At 39.5% G+C, this 20567-nt stretch overlaps 1 protein-coding gene and 2 long non-coding RNA genes across 4 annotated transcripts in view; 1 reads left to right on the forward strand and 2 right to left on the reverse strand.

The window, feature by feature from the left end:
* Positions 1-2151: 2151 nt before the first annotated feature.
* LOC119477502 lies at positions 2152-12541 on the reverse strand. Of its 2 annotated transcripts, none has more exons than XR_005204245.1 (4): positions 12480-12541; positions 4567-4703; positions 3735-4055; positions 2152-2457 (listed from the first exon to the last, which is right to left on the reverse strand). It is a non-coding gene; the product is annotated as an uncharacterized LOC119477502 (long non-coding RNA). The 2 variants fall into 2 exon arrangements; XR_005204243.1 differs by lacking the exon at positions 12480-12541 and adding an exon at positions 12251-12473 and having other exon boundaries at positions 2153-2457.
* An 852-nt stretch (positions 12542-13393) lies between these two features.
* obi1 (ORC ubiquitin ligase 1) lies at positions 13394-20362 on the forward strand. Its single transcript, XM_037753399.1, has 6 exons — positions 13394-13645; positions 13858-13993; positions 16432-16523; positions 16866-17090; positions 17426-17514; positions 18527-20362. The coding sequence occupies exons 1-6, from the start codon at positions 13574-13576 to the stop codon at positions 19845-19847; spliced, it is 1935 nt and encodes a 644-aa protein (XP_037609327.1). The 5' UTR covers positions 13394-13573; the 3' UTR covers positions 19848-20362.
* Positions 19552-20567, reverse strand: part of LOC119478585 — a 112814-nt gene continuing 111798 nt past the window's right edge. Inside the window, exon 3 of the long non-coding RNA XR_005204465.1 lies at positions 19552-19734. This is a non-coding gene — a long non-coding RNA (uncharacterized LOC119478585). The remainder of the gene's footprint in view (positions 19735-20567) is intronic.

The raw sequence follows: 20567 nt of genomic DNA on the forward strand, positions 1-20567 counted from the left end.
GTTAACCTGGGGGGGGGACCGGAGGGTGGGTGCTACGCTGCCGCAACAGCGCCATCGGTCGGGACGGCGTTATCAGCTGTAACCGCCATATGAGAGCAGCCCGTGAGCTAGCCAGTGGGACACGCTCACATGCACTAAAAGCATGCACGGCCGGCCCGGCTATGTCAACAAAGCGCAGAGGGAGAGCGACTACGTTCTCTGCTCGGGTAGATTACACCTCTATATCTTTCCATAGCAAATAGTTGTTTGATGCTATATTAATGCTCTGAATATCGTATAGAGCACCTTTAAAAGTGTAGATTCATTAAAACTATTACGGTATGTTCAAGAAAGCATACTTGACAATATTGAGTCGATTTACAGGGAAAAATCTTTTAATTAACTTCAAAATTTAGGAAATTAATAGCACAAGTTTTGTGTGTGTGTGTAAATGTAAATGCCAGAGCATCAAATCACATACGACCCTTTGGAGGCCAGAGGGTCCCTGGCTTTTTAACCTCTCTACTAATTTTCCATGTCAACCCATGGAGGTATATTATTCATGCCTGCACACAGAGCTACAAAAATACAAAACACACAGGCTATAGCCAGTAATAATTTTCTCTGACAAGAAGCAATAGATCAAGAGGTAGGCCGCCCTCCCATTGGTGGAGTCTTTAATGCTGGAGTCAGTAGGTTATCGCTGTGGGACCTGCACCTTGTTCTAAGTGCCAGCTTTATCAAGCACAACCAATTCCTCCTCTGATGTGGCCGTGGACGCAGGAGATGGGCCCTAATGGCAACACTTCATCAAGCTCAGAGAAGATGTACAGAGAAACTGCAACCTCTCTGATGTCAGATAAAGATGTTGATGCTGTTCGGTTACTGGACCACCAGGAATAATTTGGTTAAAGCCTGCAGTGCACCAGTGCTGTAGTAGTTAAGAGCTTGCGACTGTCAGCTGACATTCTTTAAGACTGATTCAACAATGCTGAGCCTGTCTGACAGACACATACAAGATATTCCGAGAGGGCTGCTGTAATTCACACTGTGTCCTCGAATGATGTGGGAATCCAACAGCAGTGTTATAGAGGAGGCAAGTGAATGATCCTGGTTCAGTGTGTTATCTGGAGACATCACAATACTACTGTACGGCCACCAGGGGACAACCAGGCTGACCATGATTGAATGAATGAGGAATCTGAGTTAGATTCTGAATGAGCCCCATTTCACGAAAGCCAACAGTCAGTCAGTCAGTGTCTGCCTGTTCATCAAAATGCCACTTGCCAGTGCTGGTACTTTTCATATTTTGTTCACATGTTGTAGGAAAAACAGTTACAGTTGCTTACACAGCTGTGAAATCTTGTCTACACTCTGAATCAGCATTTTTTTGTGGTGGTAATATTCATGAAAGGATCCGAAACAATGCACTGAAAAACTTATGTTATTGTCAACTCTGGAATATAATGAGCATGCATCTGCATCGATGAGCACCGAGGGCAAAGACAATGCACCATCCTACTCTGCCAAATGCCTCTGTTCCTCTAAAGGAGACCACATATGACCGTCTTTACATCTGGACGCCAAGCACTGTACCGGGGCCTGTCTTATGACCGTGATTACCCACTTGACATCTTTATAGCTGCATGGCAGACATCCTTGTCGGCAGAGCTCGAGAGGGGAATGGAGAATGCCAAAGTGGCCCCCCAGTGCTGGTGTGGGACATCAGAGTTTTGTGTTGAAATAATTAGCCTGTTTAGCTGCCATCTGGGCTCTGGTTGCTGGCGTGTGGCGTGAGCCAGGTGCTTCATGGGTAATGCCACAGAGAGACATACAGCAGATGCTCATGGGTAGAGCTGCCCGCCTTGGCACAGATCTGGAATCAGCTAAACCCTATACAAATCTGACGTAAAACCACAACAGGGAATACAGACAGAACTGGTTTGAGGACAGTCTCTTGCCCATTTAAAAGAGTCCTAAGCAATTACAGTAAAGACCAGTACAGTGAAGTATGCATGAAGCACAAAGTAGCAACTTTACAATCTAACCCAGCACAAATCTATGAAATTGCATTCTGCTCAGCACTGAATCTGCGATAACCCGACTCCATCCGACATAAAACACAAGCCAAACAAACCAAACAATCAACACTCTTATCTTTGAAAAGCAGATGCCATTTAATGACTGCGATGCCCCGACACAGCTCAAAATCTGAGGTGGTTTAAACATCTTTTTTGAGCAGTTCAGTAGGCCAGTAACTTGATAAGGCCCCTGGATTTACTCGATGAGGTAGAAAGTTCCTGAGCAAGCAGCAGGCATGTGGTTGTTGTTCCCAGAGGGCTGGGAAACCGTATCTGCCCTGAAGGAGCATCCTCTTTGGTAAGCACTTCTTATCCAGGCCATCACTGCAGGCCGATAGCGGCAGGGTAATATCCAGTAACTGCAGCTTTATGTGCGATCCAATACTTGGATCAATCCCTAGGACAGGAGGATTTCCATTAACCCCTGAGATCTCTCTCTTTCTCTCTTGTTTTCTCTGTTTTCTAGTGAATCTTTCTCTCTTTTGATACTGCAGCAGAAATCATGAAACTATTTTCAAGAGGGAAAAAATTGCTCTATATATTATTCTGTAGCAGGAGGGCAGAGCACCACACTGCTTTGAATTTCACACATTTTCAAGAAAGATAATGAATCAGAATTTGTGTTGTCTTGTATCTCACCATTTATCATTTAAACAAGTGTCTTAAAAACAACATGAAGCTTGGCGAGGTGGTGTATGTTAGTGTGAATATACTACAGCATTTCCATGTGCAGGTGTGTGTACGTTCTGTTTGTTTTGGGAGGTGAAACAATGCACAGCTTTGTATTTCTGTATCTACAGTATGATTAAGAATGTGTGTTTGAGTGTGTGTACGTGTAGAGAAAGCTAGAAAGACAGTTATAAAGAGAGATGGTGGGAATAGGAAGGAGACAGTGGGTTTGAGACTTTGTTTGAAACTCCCAATACTTTGGGGAGTATTGCCCCATATATTGTCCCATGTGACTGAGCAGAAGAAAGATAGACTGAAGCAAAGATATGTAGTTCCTGCAGAGCATTCCTCTCGCTCTCACTGAATATAAATGGATAAATAGTCACTGAAATTAGTTTAACGTGCACTGCTGCTCTCATATATAAATGATGCTACAAAATGGGCGTTATACATATTGTTCGCAGGTGACACTTTCAGCAGATTCATCAGATATGAATATGGATCATTGCAGATGCATGTTATTTAAAAAGGTATGTATTATATATGAATGTCAAATTACAATTACATTTTTTTTAAAACAGTAATTTTTTTGTTCTCATCTCATCACAAAATGATTCAGACTCAAACTTGCGTGATACAGGTGGGAAGAATCCTCTAAATATCTGCCATAAATTCCACAACAGAAATAGTCAACCCATAAATTATTTCACCCGAGAATTTATCATCACAAGTGGGAAAACTAAATTAAATATAATCTCATAATCTACAGTTTGTCACAGTGGTATTTCTACAACATAAACTGATTATTATTTTTTTTCCAATTAAAAGATTTTTAAAAATACATAACTTAGATTTAAAAAAATAAAATATTACATAATAATAAGATTTTTCTTGCAGGTAACAGAGGGAAAACATTTAAATTTTTCAAGAAAATTGCAACTGACAAATATTTCACAACAGACGAGCAGTTTAATCCTAATCAGAAGTCTGAGAAGTTTCACTTACCTCGAGTGTTTCTTTTTTTTAGGAGGGTCAAGACCCCAGAGCGTGAACACAGGTGTAGAACAGGAAGGTTGAGCACATCCTCTCTTTTCCACGCAAACGTCAGAGGCCACGAGGCAGCTAGCAGTGCTTGGCTACAGCGCGGTAACAGGCACGGGTACGAGGGAGCCGTCCGGGGCGAGCCGGCAGCCGGTCTGTCGGAGGGGTTGGTCAATCAGCCCGGCAGCGGAGACGAGGGGACAGGCACACAGGGAGAAGGGCTGAGCTGGAGTGGGCTCTGCTCCGAGGCTTTTTCGCTTCTCCTTCCCTGAATGAAAGCAATCCCTAAGAGTGAATGGGTAATGAGAGACCGGCTCCTGAGATTTTAGCTTTCTTAATCATGTTCATAATTAATTCAAGAACATTGATAATTTCATTACATTCTTTTTGTCTTATCAATAAATGATGTGCCTGCACTTTTGGTCTTGTGTATACGGGAGAGAGGGAGGAAGAGAGGGAGAGAGAGAGGGACAAGAGAAGTAATACGGCACTAAAAGCACAGGAGATGGAAAATGATACAAACAGGGAAGTGGTAATTATAATCTTTGACCAAGCCACTGGCAGCACAATATGAAGTCAAGTGGCTACAAATAATTAATAAGGCCTCCTAGTGTGTGTGTGTGTGTGGGGGGTAAGGGTGAGGAGTTGTGGGGGGGCTGACAAATGTCTTTGTTGAACATTATTTCACGCGCCCTCTTTTAGTAGTTCTTTTTACAAAAAAACACAATACAACATTAAAACATCATTATGTTTTCACCGACTTTGTGTTACACACTGCTGCTGTTAATACACTCACCTTTAATCCTCACCTTTAACAGAGGGTGTGGACAGAGGATGCCTGTCGTGTAATGCCCTTCAGATCCAATAAGGGTTCAGGTTTCAGGGACATTAGTGCACTGAAGCAGTTTTCTCCTCCCTCCTCTCCTCTGCCCTCTGTTAGGTCAAGAAAAGAAAAAGACGAGAAAACCGTGTCTTGTGGCATATATAGTTTCCAGTTATTTGGCAGCAGGAATAATGAGATAATATGCATTTTTAATAGTTCATCTGCAGAATATTCAATAACCCTTCACCTCTGTGCATGCTGTTATAGATTCTGTGCTTTATCAATCGAACTTTCTGCTCAAAACTAAGCTGAAAATAGAATGAGAAGGAGGGCACAGGGAGGGAAAAAGGGATGTAATGGATATCTGTGTTTCCTAAAAATACTGTGAGGATGATGGAGTCTGAGGAAGGCTCTGAATCACAGCCTTGCCCCAAAACAAGACAAGTAGACGGATGGCTTTGAGCAGCCTAATCCGACAGTGAGTGATTGACGGCCCTGTCAAAGGCCTAATCTGCTACCAGAATAGAGGAGTAGGCTGTTTATTCTGATCAGACTTTCTTGATATATAATCATTAATCTGTTGCAAAACAGGTGTTTAAAGCAGCATTGAGACACGTGTCATCACAGCTTTTTATCAATTACCATAAAGACTTCGTAGATATATCTCCCGGGTTTCATTTGTGTCTAAAAATAATTGGTTGGAAAATTTTTGCATGAAACCACGGTGATTTGACCATAAGAGCGGTGCAGTTGCACTATTGCAAGGCTATTTGATTTTGGTCACTTTATAATGGATTTCCAGCTCGTGACACACTATAATATAGATTGGTAAAGCTATATGAGGCATTAGAGATTCAACTACTTTATGTCCTATTTATTCCTTATGTGCCACGGGCCCCGTGTCTTGAGATATGACCAGCTCAACACAAGAAACCTTTAATAAAATAAAAAAGTAAAGAGGGGAAAATAGAGATTTACAGCTGGCCATTTTGACAGTAGACTTGATATAAGGTGTTCATAACAAGTTTTGCATTTTATTCCTGGTCCCCTTGCACACATTTTAATCATATTTTATGTGATCTATGTATGCAGCACTCATCCTCTCTCTGTCACCCAACCTCTCCGATGTGTCCCTCTTAAACAGATTGCTACAATACTTGTAATGATGGTCCTTCCCAGCTGTGCTGCAGGAGAGGGGAAGGGAGCAGCAGGCTATAGTATTACCATAATACCCGCTCCCTCCCTCCACCGTCCCAAGGGCCCATGTGGGGCTGCATGGGGATGTGGGGTAACTCTGCTGTGGAGGGGACTCAACTGGCTGCCGGTCCTGCAGGCTGTGTGTGGATGTGTGTGTGTGACTGTGACAGGGCTGAACCTGCCTGTGGGCGATGTAATAAAAGCGCCACACACTGCTGGTAGTGATGGTGGCACTGCTGCTGCTGCTGTAGCTGCAGAGGAGGGGATAAATATAAACCAGGCCCGCATCAAGGAGACGGCCCTCCAGTCACAGCCTGACTTACATCCTAATAATTAGGCCCCTTTCCAATAAAACAAGGATTTGTAGCCATGCATCTATTTTACTTGTGTTTGCTACTGCGGTGGGAGGGATGCACGAGCTGCTGCAGTCTCTGGATGAAACCGAGGCTTTGAGAGGATTTAATTTCAGCAGTGTTGGAAAGTGATCAGAAACATTTGCCCAATTTACTTCTTGACGTTCAAACTTCAGAAGATTTTTTTTTTCTTATCAGCATCTTATGGAATTTATTTTCATATATTTGATTATTTATTTTCATATATTACATCATTTCTCCATTAAAGCTGTTATGATAAAATGACTTTCGGGTACGTTCCAGTTCATGCACTCGTTTGAAGCATATACTGTACATCCTGCCATTCTCACACAAACAGACGTGCGCACACACTCTACTGTCTCTGATAGTGGCTAATCAATACATGAGGCTTGCAGGTTGCCGTTGCATGTTATCTTAAACCTCCTAATGTGCACCGGCTAATCTTTTTACTCTCATTCTCTCTCCCCAACATGACCTCTTTTTCTGTTTTGTTCTCTTTTGTTACATTTCAAGTGGATATTCATTATCTATCCATTATCTGGGAAAACATGTCTAAATATTTTACACCATGTGCTTTAAGTAACACCTTCTCTAAACTAGTCTGCTGTTGCCTTTATGAGTAATATACTGTAATTCCAATAATATGGGAACTTGTTAGGCATGGTACTAAAAAGTGAAAAAAAATGTTTGTCTCATATTTAAATTAGGGTTGTCAATCAATTAAAATATTTAATCGCAATTAATCACTTGATTGCCCATAGTTAATCGCAAATTAATTGCAAATTTTGTATCTGTTCAAAATGTATCTTAAAGGAAGATTTGTCAAGTATTTAATACTCTGATCAACATGGGAGTGAAAAAATAGGCTTGATTTATACAAATGTATGTATATATTTATTATTGGAAATCAATTAATTACACAAATCAATGGCAAATATTCACGCGTCATCATCGCGTTAACTTTGACAGCCCTAATTTAAATATATTGTAAGTTTTTAAACAGCATATTTTTCTTATCATTCCCTTAAAAGCAATGCTTCAAACACATTTCCCATATTTTGTCCCACCTCTGGCTACCTGACTGTCATTTCATTTCTATAAATCACATTGATGTGTGTTTGAGAATTTCTTAAACGCACACTGGGGAAGACAGAGAAAAGTCAAGATAGAGAGGTGGTGACGGGGGGAGAGAGAGAGAGAGAGAGAGAGAGAGGGAGAGAGAGAGAGAGGGGAGCTGGGTGAGGTGGCAGTCGAGGCAGGGGGTATCAGGCTAATTAAAGCAAGCATTTGTCAGAGATTAAGCCTTAAACAGAAAAGGTCATCTGAGCACCAGAGCGCACTGTTTCGCTGCTGTGCTCTTAGGGCAGTCTAAACCTTTCCAAGCTAAATGGTAAAGATGCTATTTGCCAGCGGTGGGGGAGGGGATCCAGATCCCGACCAGTGGTAAGACTGACACTCGGGTCATTGGTTCTTCACTGTCCATTACACATGCTGGTCAAATCTGGCGATCGGTGTCATTTAGGGATGAAAAATAAGTGCTCGAACAAGATCAATAGATGCAGCCGTCTGTACCAGCCGTGATTAATTGACTGTCACCAATTAATGACTGGCCTGTTGCAAAGCAATGCAATCTCATTTGAGGGACAATGGGAAATGTCGAAAATGGGGTTTTCTTTCATTTCAGTCTGTTATTGGTTATTCTAGAGTGAGTTTCCCAATAATAAATTCATAAACCACTTCAATTTAGAGGTTTACTATGGCACACTAGAAAGTGCATCTTGCATGTAAGGTGCTCTTTGAAGTCATTTGTGATATTGAGACGAATATGGGCTTGAATGAGAGCTCGAGCTGCAAACACATCCACACTGTTTTTATTTTAGTTCAATCAGAAAACGGTTACTAAAAATATTTCCTGAATATTTCCCTGTTTGTATATACCCGCTGTTTCAATCGGTCTGTATAATAAATTCTCATTATACAGTAATGATAAAAAGTAACATCAAATAATGTTATGCAAATTGGTACATTTACTTTATTATTATTTAACCTAATCATGTACATTCATTCCAAACATCATAAAACCAATGGTGCAATGAAAAATGAGTGAGAACAAGCGATGGCCTGTGATGCATTTAATATTCCGTTGAAAACAACCAAACAAGTGCCGCTGATGTTTTTAAACTGGGATCAGTGTACAAGCCTTTTTGCAGCCAGTCAATACTAATCATATTAGATCCTGAGAAGATGTCCTGGTTAGAGATACAATGAAGCGTGGGACATGTTGGTTTAGATATGAGTAATGGCTCTGGAGGGCTAAACTGTGGTGGAGATGTAATTTGTAATATTTGTAGTAGAAATTATGCTAATAATAGATCACTCTGTATCATTATTTATAAATTAGATTGCTTACCTGAGATGAAGGCTTGCTAAATATTACATTGCAATCTTCATTATGGGCTTTAAATGAATGAGTGGGCTCATCTAAGTAAGGAATTGTAATTTTCCAATAAGATGTTTTTCTCTTTAATACTGGAATAAATATTATCCTTAGGTTTTACTGTTATTTATCATTTTCAGAAAACAACAAATATGACAAACCAAAGCTAGATCTACTTTATTAGTTGTTATTGGGAGCACATTGACCTAGATCACCCTAGTTTTCTAAGTGAGACCAACTCACTAAGTCCCTGTCTGCTTTAAGTTTTGCCAGAACTTCACTGTGTAAATATTACGAAGGAATTTACTAGAAGAACAGCTATATTTATTTACAAGCTAATTTTAACCCAAATAGAAAGCATCTGTATGCTGCTGTATATCTGCAAGTATAATATATATTTATTTTTACCACATTAAACCTTTGGAAACTCTTTTAGGACTATCTTTCCCAGTTTCATTTTAACACTTATTTTCCAGTATAATCTGTGACATGCAAAACACACCACAATTTCAGCATTACTGGTAGATTTATAGACTTTTATGGGGGATGCAGCTGTCTTGCCCATCAAACCCATAGTTGACTTTTGCTCTGGATGCATGTATATGATGTACAACTTTCAGTTCACAACCTTAATATTCACTAACATAAAATCTGTGAATTGTGGGTTTAAATTTTAATTGTGCATCTCTGATGCGCTCGGGGTTAGTCGAGGTTACATCAGGTGATCACACGCCACACGGTCTGGAGTAAATTGTTGTTAATACCTATTAGCGATTTGAAAGTGTTTTAAAAACATTGAAATTAAATATCAGTTGAACAACCTTCAAACTTCTATGTTATTGTTTAATACTGAAAATACAAAAAAGAAAACTTTGCAAAGGAATATTTAGATAACAGATACATTTCTCATCTAAATATGGACAATATTATAAATTAAAATATATTATTCGTTCTTTGTTTTATTTGTCCTTGAATGGACTCATCAGGCTGATTTCATGCAAAAGCTCTAAGCTATTGTTATGGGAAATAAAGTGACAAGCCAACTAATTTTAGAAATTTACTACTACTTTAAATGACATTTGCTATTATGTAGGCTAAATCATCAAAACACTCTCATTCCCAACTCGTCAAAAAACCTAATAGTTTTCTTAATTGTTATTTCTTCTCAGATCAAACACTAATGCACAACACACAAAATGTTAACTAATTTATTTCTCTTCATATTTGCAGGTTGACTTATCAATATTTTGTAAGCCTATATTAAATGACTACTTACAGTAGTTATTAAATGGTAACTTTGGTATTTTTCAACCTAGCTGGACCCTACTCTCCCATGTTTTTGTGTCTAAGTGACTAATGGGGACAACATTTTTTTAAGCTGGTCCAGTATTGAGGGATAACGCTGTAACCGGCAGCAGCAAGACAAGCTGTGAGGGCAATTGAGCAGCGTCGATGTAACTTTGTGTTCACTAAAATGCTTGGTTTTGCCACTGACAGGCTCAGATTGTTATCATAAGTGTCTGACAACATTGTAGTATGTAGTATGACATATTGTCCCTGGATTACTTTATATTATTAGGTAAATAAAGTAGTAATTGAGCGGGACTCTTTCCATAATGTCAGACACTTATAATAACAATCAGAGCCTTTCATGGTAAAAACAAGCACTGGAGCAGTGGAGTAAGTGACCCTGCCAGCTTGCCCCAAAAGCACAATATTGCGGCGCAGCTACTGGGAACACGCACATCACGCTCTGTGCATAGGGCACCAAGTATCGGATGGGCACCAACAGCCTGGCCATAACACTGCCTTTTGTCAATGAGGTGTTGCGGACTTCGCGGTAAAAACAGCTCAACTTTTGAGTAATATTTACTCCCTTTCCCAGTAAGCTATAGCTTGTTTGGCATCAACGGATTCATCTCAATCTCAAGATTCATGATACCACTGTATGTCCACTATCTTAAAACTGAAACCCGCAACGGCCTTTAAAAGACAGTAATGTTAATGCCAGTCAGATGATCCACCATTATTGTCAGAAGGTTGAAAGTAGGCCACGTAAACTAAGAACTAGGGATGCACAGATACCGGATCGGATATCGGGCTGATATTGACTCAAACAGCTGGATCGGATATCGGAGACAATGGGGCCGACCTATTAAATCAATTCTACTATATACATTATATAATTTGAATTCCTGTTACGGTTTTGACCAATTTGTTGCTGCAATTTGAAGATTTTTTGCAAAGTTGCTGGTGTACGATTTATTATTTTAATAATAACAGTTTAGTAAATTTATGTATATATGTATTTATTTGTTACATTTTGTTTTACAATGTTAGGAAAGCAATGTTTATGTCAAGCTTCATGTTGCCTTACACATAACATAATGATCCCAGTCTCTCCCACACAGTGAAGCTTACAGCTTATTAATTAAACACTGGTATTGGATCGGTACTCGGTATCGGCTGACACCTAAAGCCCAGGTATCCGGACTGAAAAAGTCGGATCGGTGTATCCCTACCAAGAACAGAGGAGGGGAATAATTCCAATTTTAAGATCATGGTGATCAATGAGACAGACTTTTGGATGGTTAAATTGTGTTAGAAATAGGCCTACCAGTAGACTGCAGTTTAATCTTTGGCCTATTCAAACAAGACAATTTCATAAGAAAGATATAAATCAGCTTACCTTGTTTTTTTTCACATGTGTATTTTCACTGGTGTATTTTGGTCAAATTTAATTACTTTTTTTGGGCGCGTTTTGCAAGTGCACAAAAAAAAAGAGGAGGAGGGGCACCAGCTAAAATGTTACCTAGGGAACCAAATTGGTCAAGGTTGGCCAGCTGCCGTTAGACTAAAAAAAACAATGAATCCACAGAGAATTATAACACAAGTTTTAGCTCTTTTTTTTTGTTATATGGCCTGTAAATGTAATGTAACATTCAGTTTAACCACTTCTCATCAAACCAGCAGTACAGCAGCATCTTTAAAGGTCCCATATTATAAAAAAGTGAGATTTTCAGATCTTTTATATTATAAACAGGTTTAAGTGCTTTATAAAATACTGTTAAAATATCAAAACGCTCAATATACGGAGAAATACACACAGCCCGTGTTCAGAAATTGTGCGTTTGAAACAAGCCGTTAGGATTTTCTGTCCATTTGTGATGTCACAAATATACAATATTTACACGCTTTTAAACATAAACATTCTAAATGAGTCCCAGTTTATTTCCTGTTGCAGTGTATGTGAATAACATCAGCTGACAGGAAGTACACATGGACCCAAACTGTTGCCTAGCAACGCAATTCCGTTGAAATGTACTAAAACAGAGCATTTCAGACAGAGGGTGAATACAGGTATATTTAGACAGACAGTATGAGGGAAATAAAGTTGTTTTTTTTTTACATTACAGCATGTAAACATGTTCTAGTAGAAACACACAAAAAAAGTATGAACCTGAAAATTAGCATGATATGGGACCTTTAAGTAAATCTCTTGTATGCTAATCAGCAATAAACAGCAAACAAAAGTTACCAATTAACACATTAGCTAGCTAGTGGAGTCAGACGAACATTTTACACACTAAAAGAGACATATTTCTTCCAAGGAGTCGAAAACAGAATTAAAAAAGAAAGAGTGACTTACATTCAGCAGGTGGCCAAACATACGACTCCAAAATGTCTGCTAATGTTGCTCCATGTCGTGTTCAACAGGCTATATTTAGCTAAAACGTTAGCCGCTTCACAAGGTAAAGTTATATAACTTTACAGGCTTTTTTTGCCTACAATATTGATAGTTTCTAATTCCTAAATACCCGTAAAAGAGTGTCCATTGTGGTGTAAAGTGATTAGTCGAACAGAGGTGTTTCTCCTACCGTTGAGTTCGACCAGCGGTCTCTAAGCAACCTGCAGCTCTTCAGCTCCTCTCCAGCGGCTCCCTGTGGATTTATCAACATGGAAATGAATAACTGTTCTTTGTTTACATTTTCATTTTTATTTATCATTGTTGTAGGTCTAATGTACGACGGTACGACGGAGTATTAGGGCCACATTGAGGAAAAAAAAAAAATCTGAGATTTCGAGAATAAAGTCATAATATTATGAGAAAATTAGTCAGAAGTTTATGAGAAAAAAGTCGTAGTATTACAAGAATAAAGGCATAATATTATAAAGTAGTAATTTTACATGCTATTTTCTTTTTTTCCTGTAAAGTTATGACTTTATTCTCGTAGTTTTACAACTTCTTCTTGCTAAGTTATGACTTTATTCTTGTAATATTACGACTTTTTTCTTGTAAAGTTATGTTTTTAATCTTGTTATATTACGACTTTTTTTCCTCTTAAAGTTATGACTTTATTCTCGTAATATTACGACTTTTTTTCTCATAAAGTTATGAGTTCTTGTAATATTACGACTTTATTCTCGTAATATTACAACTTTTATTCTCGTAATATTATGACTTTATTTTCATAATATTACGACTTTTTTTCTCCTAAAGTTATGACTTTATTCTTGTAATATTATGACTTGTCCTTGTAAAGTTATGACTTTATTCTCGTAATATTATGACTTTATTCTCGTAATATTATGACTTTATTCTGGAAAATTCAGATGTTTTTTCCCCTCAGTGTGGCCCTAATACTCCGTAGTACATTGTCTCTTGGGCCCTCACTGCATAAGACTTATATACTATATACTGTTGTTTTTGCCTAAAATGTCTCTTTAGATAGTAAAATGTCTCTTTAGATAGTAAAGGTTGCTGACTCCTGAGTTAACCGTTTGCTACGGTTAGAAATGTTCGCGTTTGTCCCTCCTTTAGGTCTCTCTGGGCTTCCGTAGTTCTGCCTGAGACTCGGCGCGCGCTGCAGCGGGTACTGGTGGGAAATTTGTACCTCCTGTCCCCGTCGGTCCTCTGTCCTCTGTCCTCGGGGGGGGGACGTTTGTTGTTTGTCCTCCTTCATAAACAAACATGGCTCTCAACTTCCAGACGTCCACTCTTTCTCTGACTTTGCCGATTTCGTGCCAGATATGCCTCGGAAAGGTAACACGTGTTTGTTTTTAACAGAAACAAAGATGGTATGTTTACACGGGGTAAACTGCTGCCTTAGTAACCCCTTCACGTTGCTACGTTACCAGTTCTACGTTACCATTAGCTACCGTAACTAACTCTAGATGTTTCCTGGCATTTAATGTACGTTAATGTTGCCCAAAAGTTAACTAGCTCGTTGTTTCTGTCTGTCTGTGTGTGTGCAGGTCAAGCAGCCGGTCATTTGTGCCAACCACCACGTGTTCTGTTCATCCTGCATGGAGACGTGGTTAAAGAAAGCCAGCCAGTGTCCCAGCTGCAGAGTCCCCATCACAGCAGAGAGCCCCTGCAGGGAGATCATTGGTGAGTAGCTTCATACAAACAACCAGACAGGAAAAACAAGGCAGAGGAGAGGAGAGGTAATGTGAGGCTTCATATGCCTGCAGCACTTCCCTGTTGTTGAGTCATCATGTTAAACTATGCATGTTTGTTAAAGTTGCAGTCAAGTTTGTTTTATCAACACTTCAAAAATACTGTTATTGTTTGCTAGTCACCCCATTTGACAGCGATTTGGATCATTATTTATACATACTTCATAGAAAATTGTGGACTGTTGTTATTATTTATTGTCCTTTTATTTAACCAGCTTCGTCCCATTGAGATCAAAGATCTCTTTTACAAGGGAGACCTGGTCAAGATAGCAGCAAGACAGTTATAGTGAAAGTAACAGACGAAAATTAACAACATTAAAACTTGCTCATACAAAACACTTGCACACAGACAACCTGGACTGCAGCGATTTCACCAGAGCTTTAAACTCATTCAAGGTAACTAAGTTTTGAAGTTGAGGATCAGATTGTATCAGACTGTATTCCCAATTCAGTCCGTACTTTGGGAACAAGTTCAGGCAAGTTTGTTTTATCAATACTTCAAATCAATACTTCAAAATACTGTTATTGTTTGCTATTCACCCATTTGACAGTGATTTGGATCATTATTTATACATACTTCATAGACAATTGTGGACTGTTGTTATTATTTATTGTCCTTTTATTTAACCAGCTTAGTCCCATTGAGATCAAAGATCTCTTTTACAAGGGAGACCTGGCCAAGATAGCAGCAAGACAGTTATAGTGAAAGTAACAGACGAAAATTAACAACATTAAAACTTGCTCATACAAAACACTTGCACACAGACAACCTGGACTGCAGCGATTTCACCAGAGCTTTAAACTCATTCAAGGTAACTAAGTTTTGAAGTTGAGGATCAGATTGTATCAGACTGTATTCCCAATTCAGTCCGTACTTTGGGAACAAGTTCAGGCAAGTTTGTTTTATCAATACTCCAAATCAATACTTCAAAATACTGTTATTGTTTGGTATTCACCCATTTGACAGCGATTTGGATCATTATTTATACATACTTCATAGACAATTGTGGACTGTATCATTATTCAGTGTTCAGCGGGACAGATAATAATGCACTATACTCATTTTTAACAGTCTCTTCTGCACTATATTCACTTTTTTTTAATAGTCCTGTATCACAGCTGTTACCCTGCACTATATTCAATTTTAACAGTTTTCTTCATCTCCTTGTATTTTTATATATCTGGTATATTTTTTTGTACTTTGTACTTTGCACTACTAACCTTTTTACTGCCTTTTTACTAACATGTTTTGCACTATGGAACTGTGGTGCTGGAAACTTGAATTTCCCTCGGGATTTATAAAGTTACTATCCATCTATCTACCTACCTATCTATCTATCTATCTACCTACCTATCTATCTATCTATCTATCTAATTTATGTTAGTTCCACATAACAGTCTTATACACCATATAAACATTGACAGTAAGGAGTGCCAGCCAGGTTCAACCAATGTTTTTATTTGCAAAATAATACTTTTTGATGTGAGAGAAACATTTTTGCTATGATCAACTTTTGGGACGTGCAGAAATATGTCATTAAAAATGGCAGAGACTGAAGGAGGTTATAGAGTGCATGTTTGCTTACATACATTTGAGTTTTTAATGATGATTTATGTAATTCTTGATCACACAAATCCATGCTCTCCTTTCTCCTTCCATCATTTTGGCTCACATTGTAAAAGGATAGGACATATACTACACCGATATGCAAACATGTAGCTCAGCCATGGCTTAATGAGCTCCAGGATGCTTTGAGTCATCCACTAGAATATTTCTTGCAAAAGTTAGGTGGCTGTTTGATCCCAGTTTGTGTACAACTTTTCTGATCAGCCAGGCCCAGTGACGCACACACAGCACCCCAAAAGTCCTGATCTCTTTGCACACTTTACTATCTGAACAAAACCCAGGTGACTCTTGTATTGATGTGTTGGTATCTTACTGTCAAACAAGATGCAACATGGAGCTGCTGGAAGCCACATTTTTCACTTTAGGTAGCTGTTTGTGCTAAAGTAGGCTAAACATGTCCTGGACCAATTTCTGTGCTGAAGAGAGATTAAGTTGATATAAATGCTCTCATCCAACTCTGGGTTAGACAACAAGCATATTTCCCAAAATGTGAAGTAATGTGAATTACTTAAGTGAAGGCTACAAGGACGGGGCTTAAATATTTAATAAACACTTCCACAATTCTCTGCATGTGGGTTTGGGAGTCTGAGATAACTTCACCCACAGCTTAAAAGGCAGAACCTCAACCTTTCATAGTTACTAATGCATCGTTGCACCTTTATCAAAGCTGAGTCACATTTCTTTAATGTGTTTTGTTGTCAAGTTTGTTTACCTGTTACTGTACTCATGTAATTCTGTTACAGGAGGCACAAATGAGAGTGATCACAACGACAGTGCTTCGACGAGGAAATGTCTCAGAAAAACCAGAGGAGAACTGCTTTTGCGGGAGTATGAGGTACGGGATTATCGTGGCCATGTATTTTCACAGCAATGACAAGCAGGTTGATGCTCTTGAACAGACTTATCAAGGGGTTTATTATCACAAAAATGTAAGCTGGGGGGAGTTTCAATTGCAGTCACAATTTTCTCGATGCAGATTTTTATAGCAATAGAATGTGGCAGATTTTATGAAAACAATTAATTATTATTTCAGATTACACCATGGTGTAAAACAATGTTGTAATAGTAGCCACACTAACTTTTCAACACTGTGGTAAGCCTATATGTTTCATGATGACACAGTGAAGCGTTTATTGTTGAGCTCTGTTTTAAGTTTCACTGTGTTTCTCTCTAACAGGAGGAAATTGAAGGGCTCATCAGAGAAAACGAGGAGCTGAAAACAAAAAATCAAAGTCTGGAGTCACAACTGAAGACTGCTTTGGATCCCTGCAGTATTATTACAGAGCAGATGACCGATGACAAAAGAGTTGACCCAAATGTCATAGAAGAATGGACAAACAAGCTGCGAGCTGCCACCGATGTTTGTGATAAAGTAAAGCAGGACATGGATAGGCTACGGGAGGTATGTAACCCATAATAATCAATAAATTGTATTGATATGAACTATATTGATCCTAAAAGGAGAATACTTATACCATAACACATGGTTGTCATTCTGATTCATCATATTAGAAGGAATGTTATATTATTATAAGGAATAATTCAAACTTTGGCACTGCTCTGTTTTTACCCACCTACCTGATTGTGATTACCATCTTTCAATAGAATCACTGAGAAATAGGAGCTTACTTGATGCTTCTGTCTGTAGCATAACTACTGTGCTTGACTGTTTTTTTGTTGCTACCTTTGTGGAATCATTTGTAACATACTGTGAATGTGTTACTTTACCATCCTCAGGCAAATAAGGCATTACGTTCTCAAAATGTCGACCTTGTGCAGGAGAATATGAGACTGAAAGCAGAGGTGGCAAGCAGATCTCCTCAGAAGTAAGTATCTTTTTTGTCTTGAAGCTGGGGTAAGCAGGGTTTTTTTGCCGTCATCGGGCAAAAATGTATATTGTAATTCAAGTGGTACCCCATGGTAGGCAGAATTAGAAAATACAGCCCTCCTCCTCCTGTCTGTCCTAAGCCCTTATCTCCAGATGAGCATATGCGCGTGCTTCATACAGTAATCTGTTCTGTTTTCTTTGCAAACTTGTTGGCCTGTAAAGCCCTCTGAGATGACATACTGTGATTCGAGGCTTCAGCGAGATACAATCCCTGTAAAGAAAGGAGTCAAGTATTGAATGTATTATAATGAAATGAAGGTTGAAAGATTTAATATCCTGCAAATAATTTGATTTGGCTGGCAAAATATTAACTCATGTAGATTTCTAAGATCTCCTGCTTTTAAAGCATTTAAAAATGAATTTGTCCGTCTTTGTATTTCATTATTTTACTTCTTAATTTAAGTTACTTGCTTTTATCTTATTGTGGCAGTCCTGTCTGAAAATCCCCCTGTGCGCGCAGCAGGCACCTTATTATAAAAATTCAGAGGTACACGACCGAGCGCTGCAACAGCTTGAGGAGCCCTCGAGCTTTACGCACAATACGTGATGTACTTTTTGGCATCGCTATGGCGAGCATGAACCCAGCTTTAGTGTTAGATGTAGTTGCACATTTTAGGCATTGGGAGCAATGAGGTAATTCAGTTTCAATTCAGTGTTTCAAGTTGGAGGCAGTGACTTGCTTTAAAGTTAGTAATTCCCATATGATTTTATTGTTCCTTTTTCTGTTCAATCAAAAAACAATCACAGACCACTTTCTAAATTGATATTCCAAAAGACATATTTAAGACCATTTTATTTGTATCTTTCTTTTTAAATGAGCTGCCTTGCAGAAGGTACATTTCTCAAGTGCATGACAAATAAAAAAAACTGCATCACTCAGCTAAATATTATTTGGCTTTTCTGTCACGATGATCCTTGAATAATTTAAAGACCCAATGATCTGTCCCCAGGTTTGGTCGTTATACGGTGGCAGCACTGGAAGCTAAAATCCAGCAGTATGAGCGTGAGGTGGACCACTTGAAGAAGGCTCTGGAGCGTACCGACCTGTACATCGAAGACCTGGAGTCTCGGGTCGGAAAGTCTGAGAAGAGACGTCCTGAAGGGCAGCAAGCATGCGGAGATACCGAGACTGAGTCTGAGGCTCTCGCACAGCAACACAAAATCAACATGATGATGAGAAGCTTGAGTGACAATGAGAGGGAGTCAATCTGCAGCAATCCAGTGGCAGAAGGTGGAACATTTTCTAGAAATCACAGTTTGACGTTCATGCCGTCTGCGGATCACAAAGAGTCAAATAATAATCTGACTGGAGACCAGAAAAACGAGGACTCTGACCTTTTGCCCACCACTCCGTCCTCTGCCTTCCGCTCCCTGACTCTGAGAAGCCCTGGCGTCCGTGAAAAGAAAGTTGCATTCAAACCTGCGTCTTATCTGAGGAAGCTTGATTTTGAAGAATTTCCTAGTTCTGACAAGAGTAGCAGCATCATGGAGAACCAATTCAGCAGCAGTCTCGACAAATTCCCCAGAGGCTTGCCTACAAATACTGACATGGAGCCTGAGAAGTCTGTCTTATGGGGTGGTTGGCAGAGATCTAAATCTAATGAAGAGTCATGTCCAGGTCCAAGTGAAGAAAGCTCAGTTAAAGGGGCCACATCCACTGCTCTTGAGCCGTGTGGTTTCCCGACGTCCAGCGAGGCCTCCATGGATGCAGCTTACCTGGACAAAATCTCCGAGTTGGACTCCATGATGTTGGATGGAGAGAGCTCCAGTAGCCGGGGATCACAGCTCTCCCTGGCTTCCCCTCCTCCCGCAGACTTGGACAACACTCTCGTCCCAGAACCACAAACCTGCCCCGATGTCTCGTCAAGCGGCGGTGGCAAACCTGTGGCACAGTGTGACCAGAAGAGCGACTCACCACGCAGCAACATGGATGACAAAGAGGCTCCAAAAGGCTCTGCAGAGGAAAGTTTTGCTGCGCTGGTGTCAGGTAGGGAGAGCGATGCAGGGAACAGAGGACCCTCTCAGACTGACGAAATGTCTTTTGATTTGCTGTTTGATTCACTGGAAGAGAATAAGGCCGGTCCCTCTGGCTCTCTCAGTCCAGCAAGCCAAGACCACGATCATGTAAAACCCTCCGCCAGCTGCACCGCAGGTAAACCTGTGAACACAACAAGAGACAGACACGCAATGAGCATCAGCCAGCCAACAAAGAGGAAGTCTCACAGTCCCTTTAACACAAGCAGTCCCACGAAACTCTCAAAACTCATGTGAAGGGTTGTGTGTTGTCACCGTAGTGTGTTTTGGTCAGGCTCCACACAATGCTGGAAACATTAACTCCATGTTTGCTTATGAATAAATTTGTGAGAGTGATGCTCTGTTGTAAGTTATTGTCATTTTGTCTGCTGTTATATTGTACAAGTTAAGACAAAATATGACAAGTTTGTCAGATAGTTTTCTGTGTAGTCTACTTGTAGGTCTCAGTGGCAGTTAAATGCTTTTAAGGCCAGCCTTTACAGTCTGTATGTGTTGTAATCTGACAAACACTTCTGTGCTGTTCTTTGTTGTACTGTAGCGCACCAGTTTATGTGCCGAGACATTTTTCAAACAGCCTACTATGTTTGTCATTTCCAAGTTATTCAGTAAACATGGTCCTCATCGTAACCTTTTTATGATGACATGCAATACTGAAGACAGATGAACACGACTATCATGAGAAACTGATATTTTGAAATAAATATTGCAATGTAAGAGTGTGTTGGGAAATAAAATAGTAATGCAAGGAGAAACGGTGTCTGCAATTTGGTTTTCTTTTGCGTTGTCTTTTATTTTTGCAGGGTCTTGATCACATGATTCACCTCAGTCTTGAGGATGGGCTACCATTGGTTTTGTATTTTGTGGTGAATTTTCCATATTGTGATTTCTAGTGGAATTTGGGATTAATATTTAGCGGACATTGTCATATCCCTCTCTTTTGTGCTACTTTTCCTTTAT

The sequence above is a fragment of the Sebastes umbrosus genome, chromosome 2 (assembly GCF_015220745.1).
Source record: "Sebastes umbrosus isolate fSebUmb1 chromosome 2, fSebUmb1.pri, whole genome shotgun sequence".
NCBI classification, from domain to species: domain Eukaryota; kingdom Metazoa; phylum Chordata; class Actinopteri; order Perciformes; family Sebastidae; genus Sebastes; species Sebastes umbrosus.

Bases quoted from the DNA above. Each gene is read 5' to 3' on its own strand.
- obi1 (XM_037753399.1), top strand. From the start codon at position 13,574: ATGGCTCTCAACTTCCAGACGTCCACTCTTTCTCTGACTTTGCCGATT. The intron at 13,994-16,431 runs GTGAGTAGCTTC...ATTCTGTTACAG, and splicing joins CCCCTGCAGGGAGATCATTG to GAGGCACAAATGAGAGTGAT. The intron at 17,515-18,526 runs GTAAGTATCTTT...ATCTGTCCCCAG, and splicing joins GCAAGCAGATCTCCTCAGAA to GTTTGGTCGTTATACGGTGG.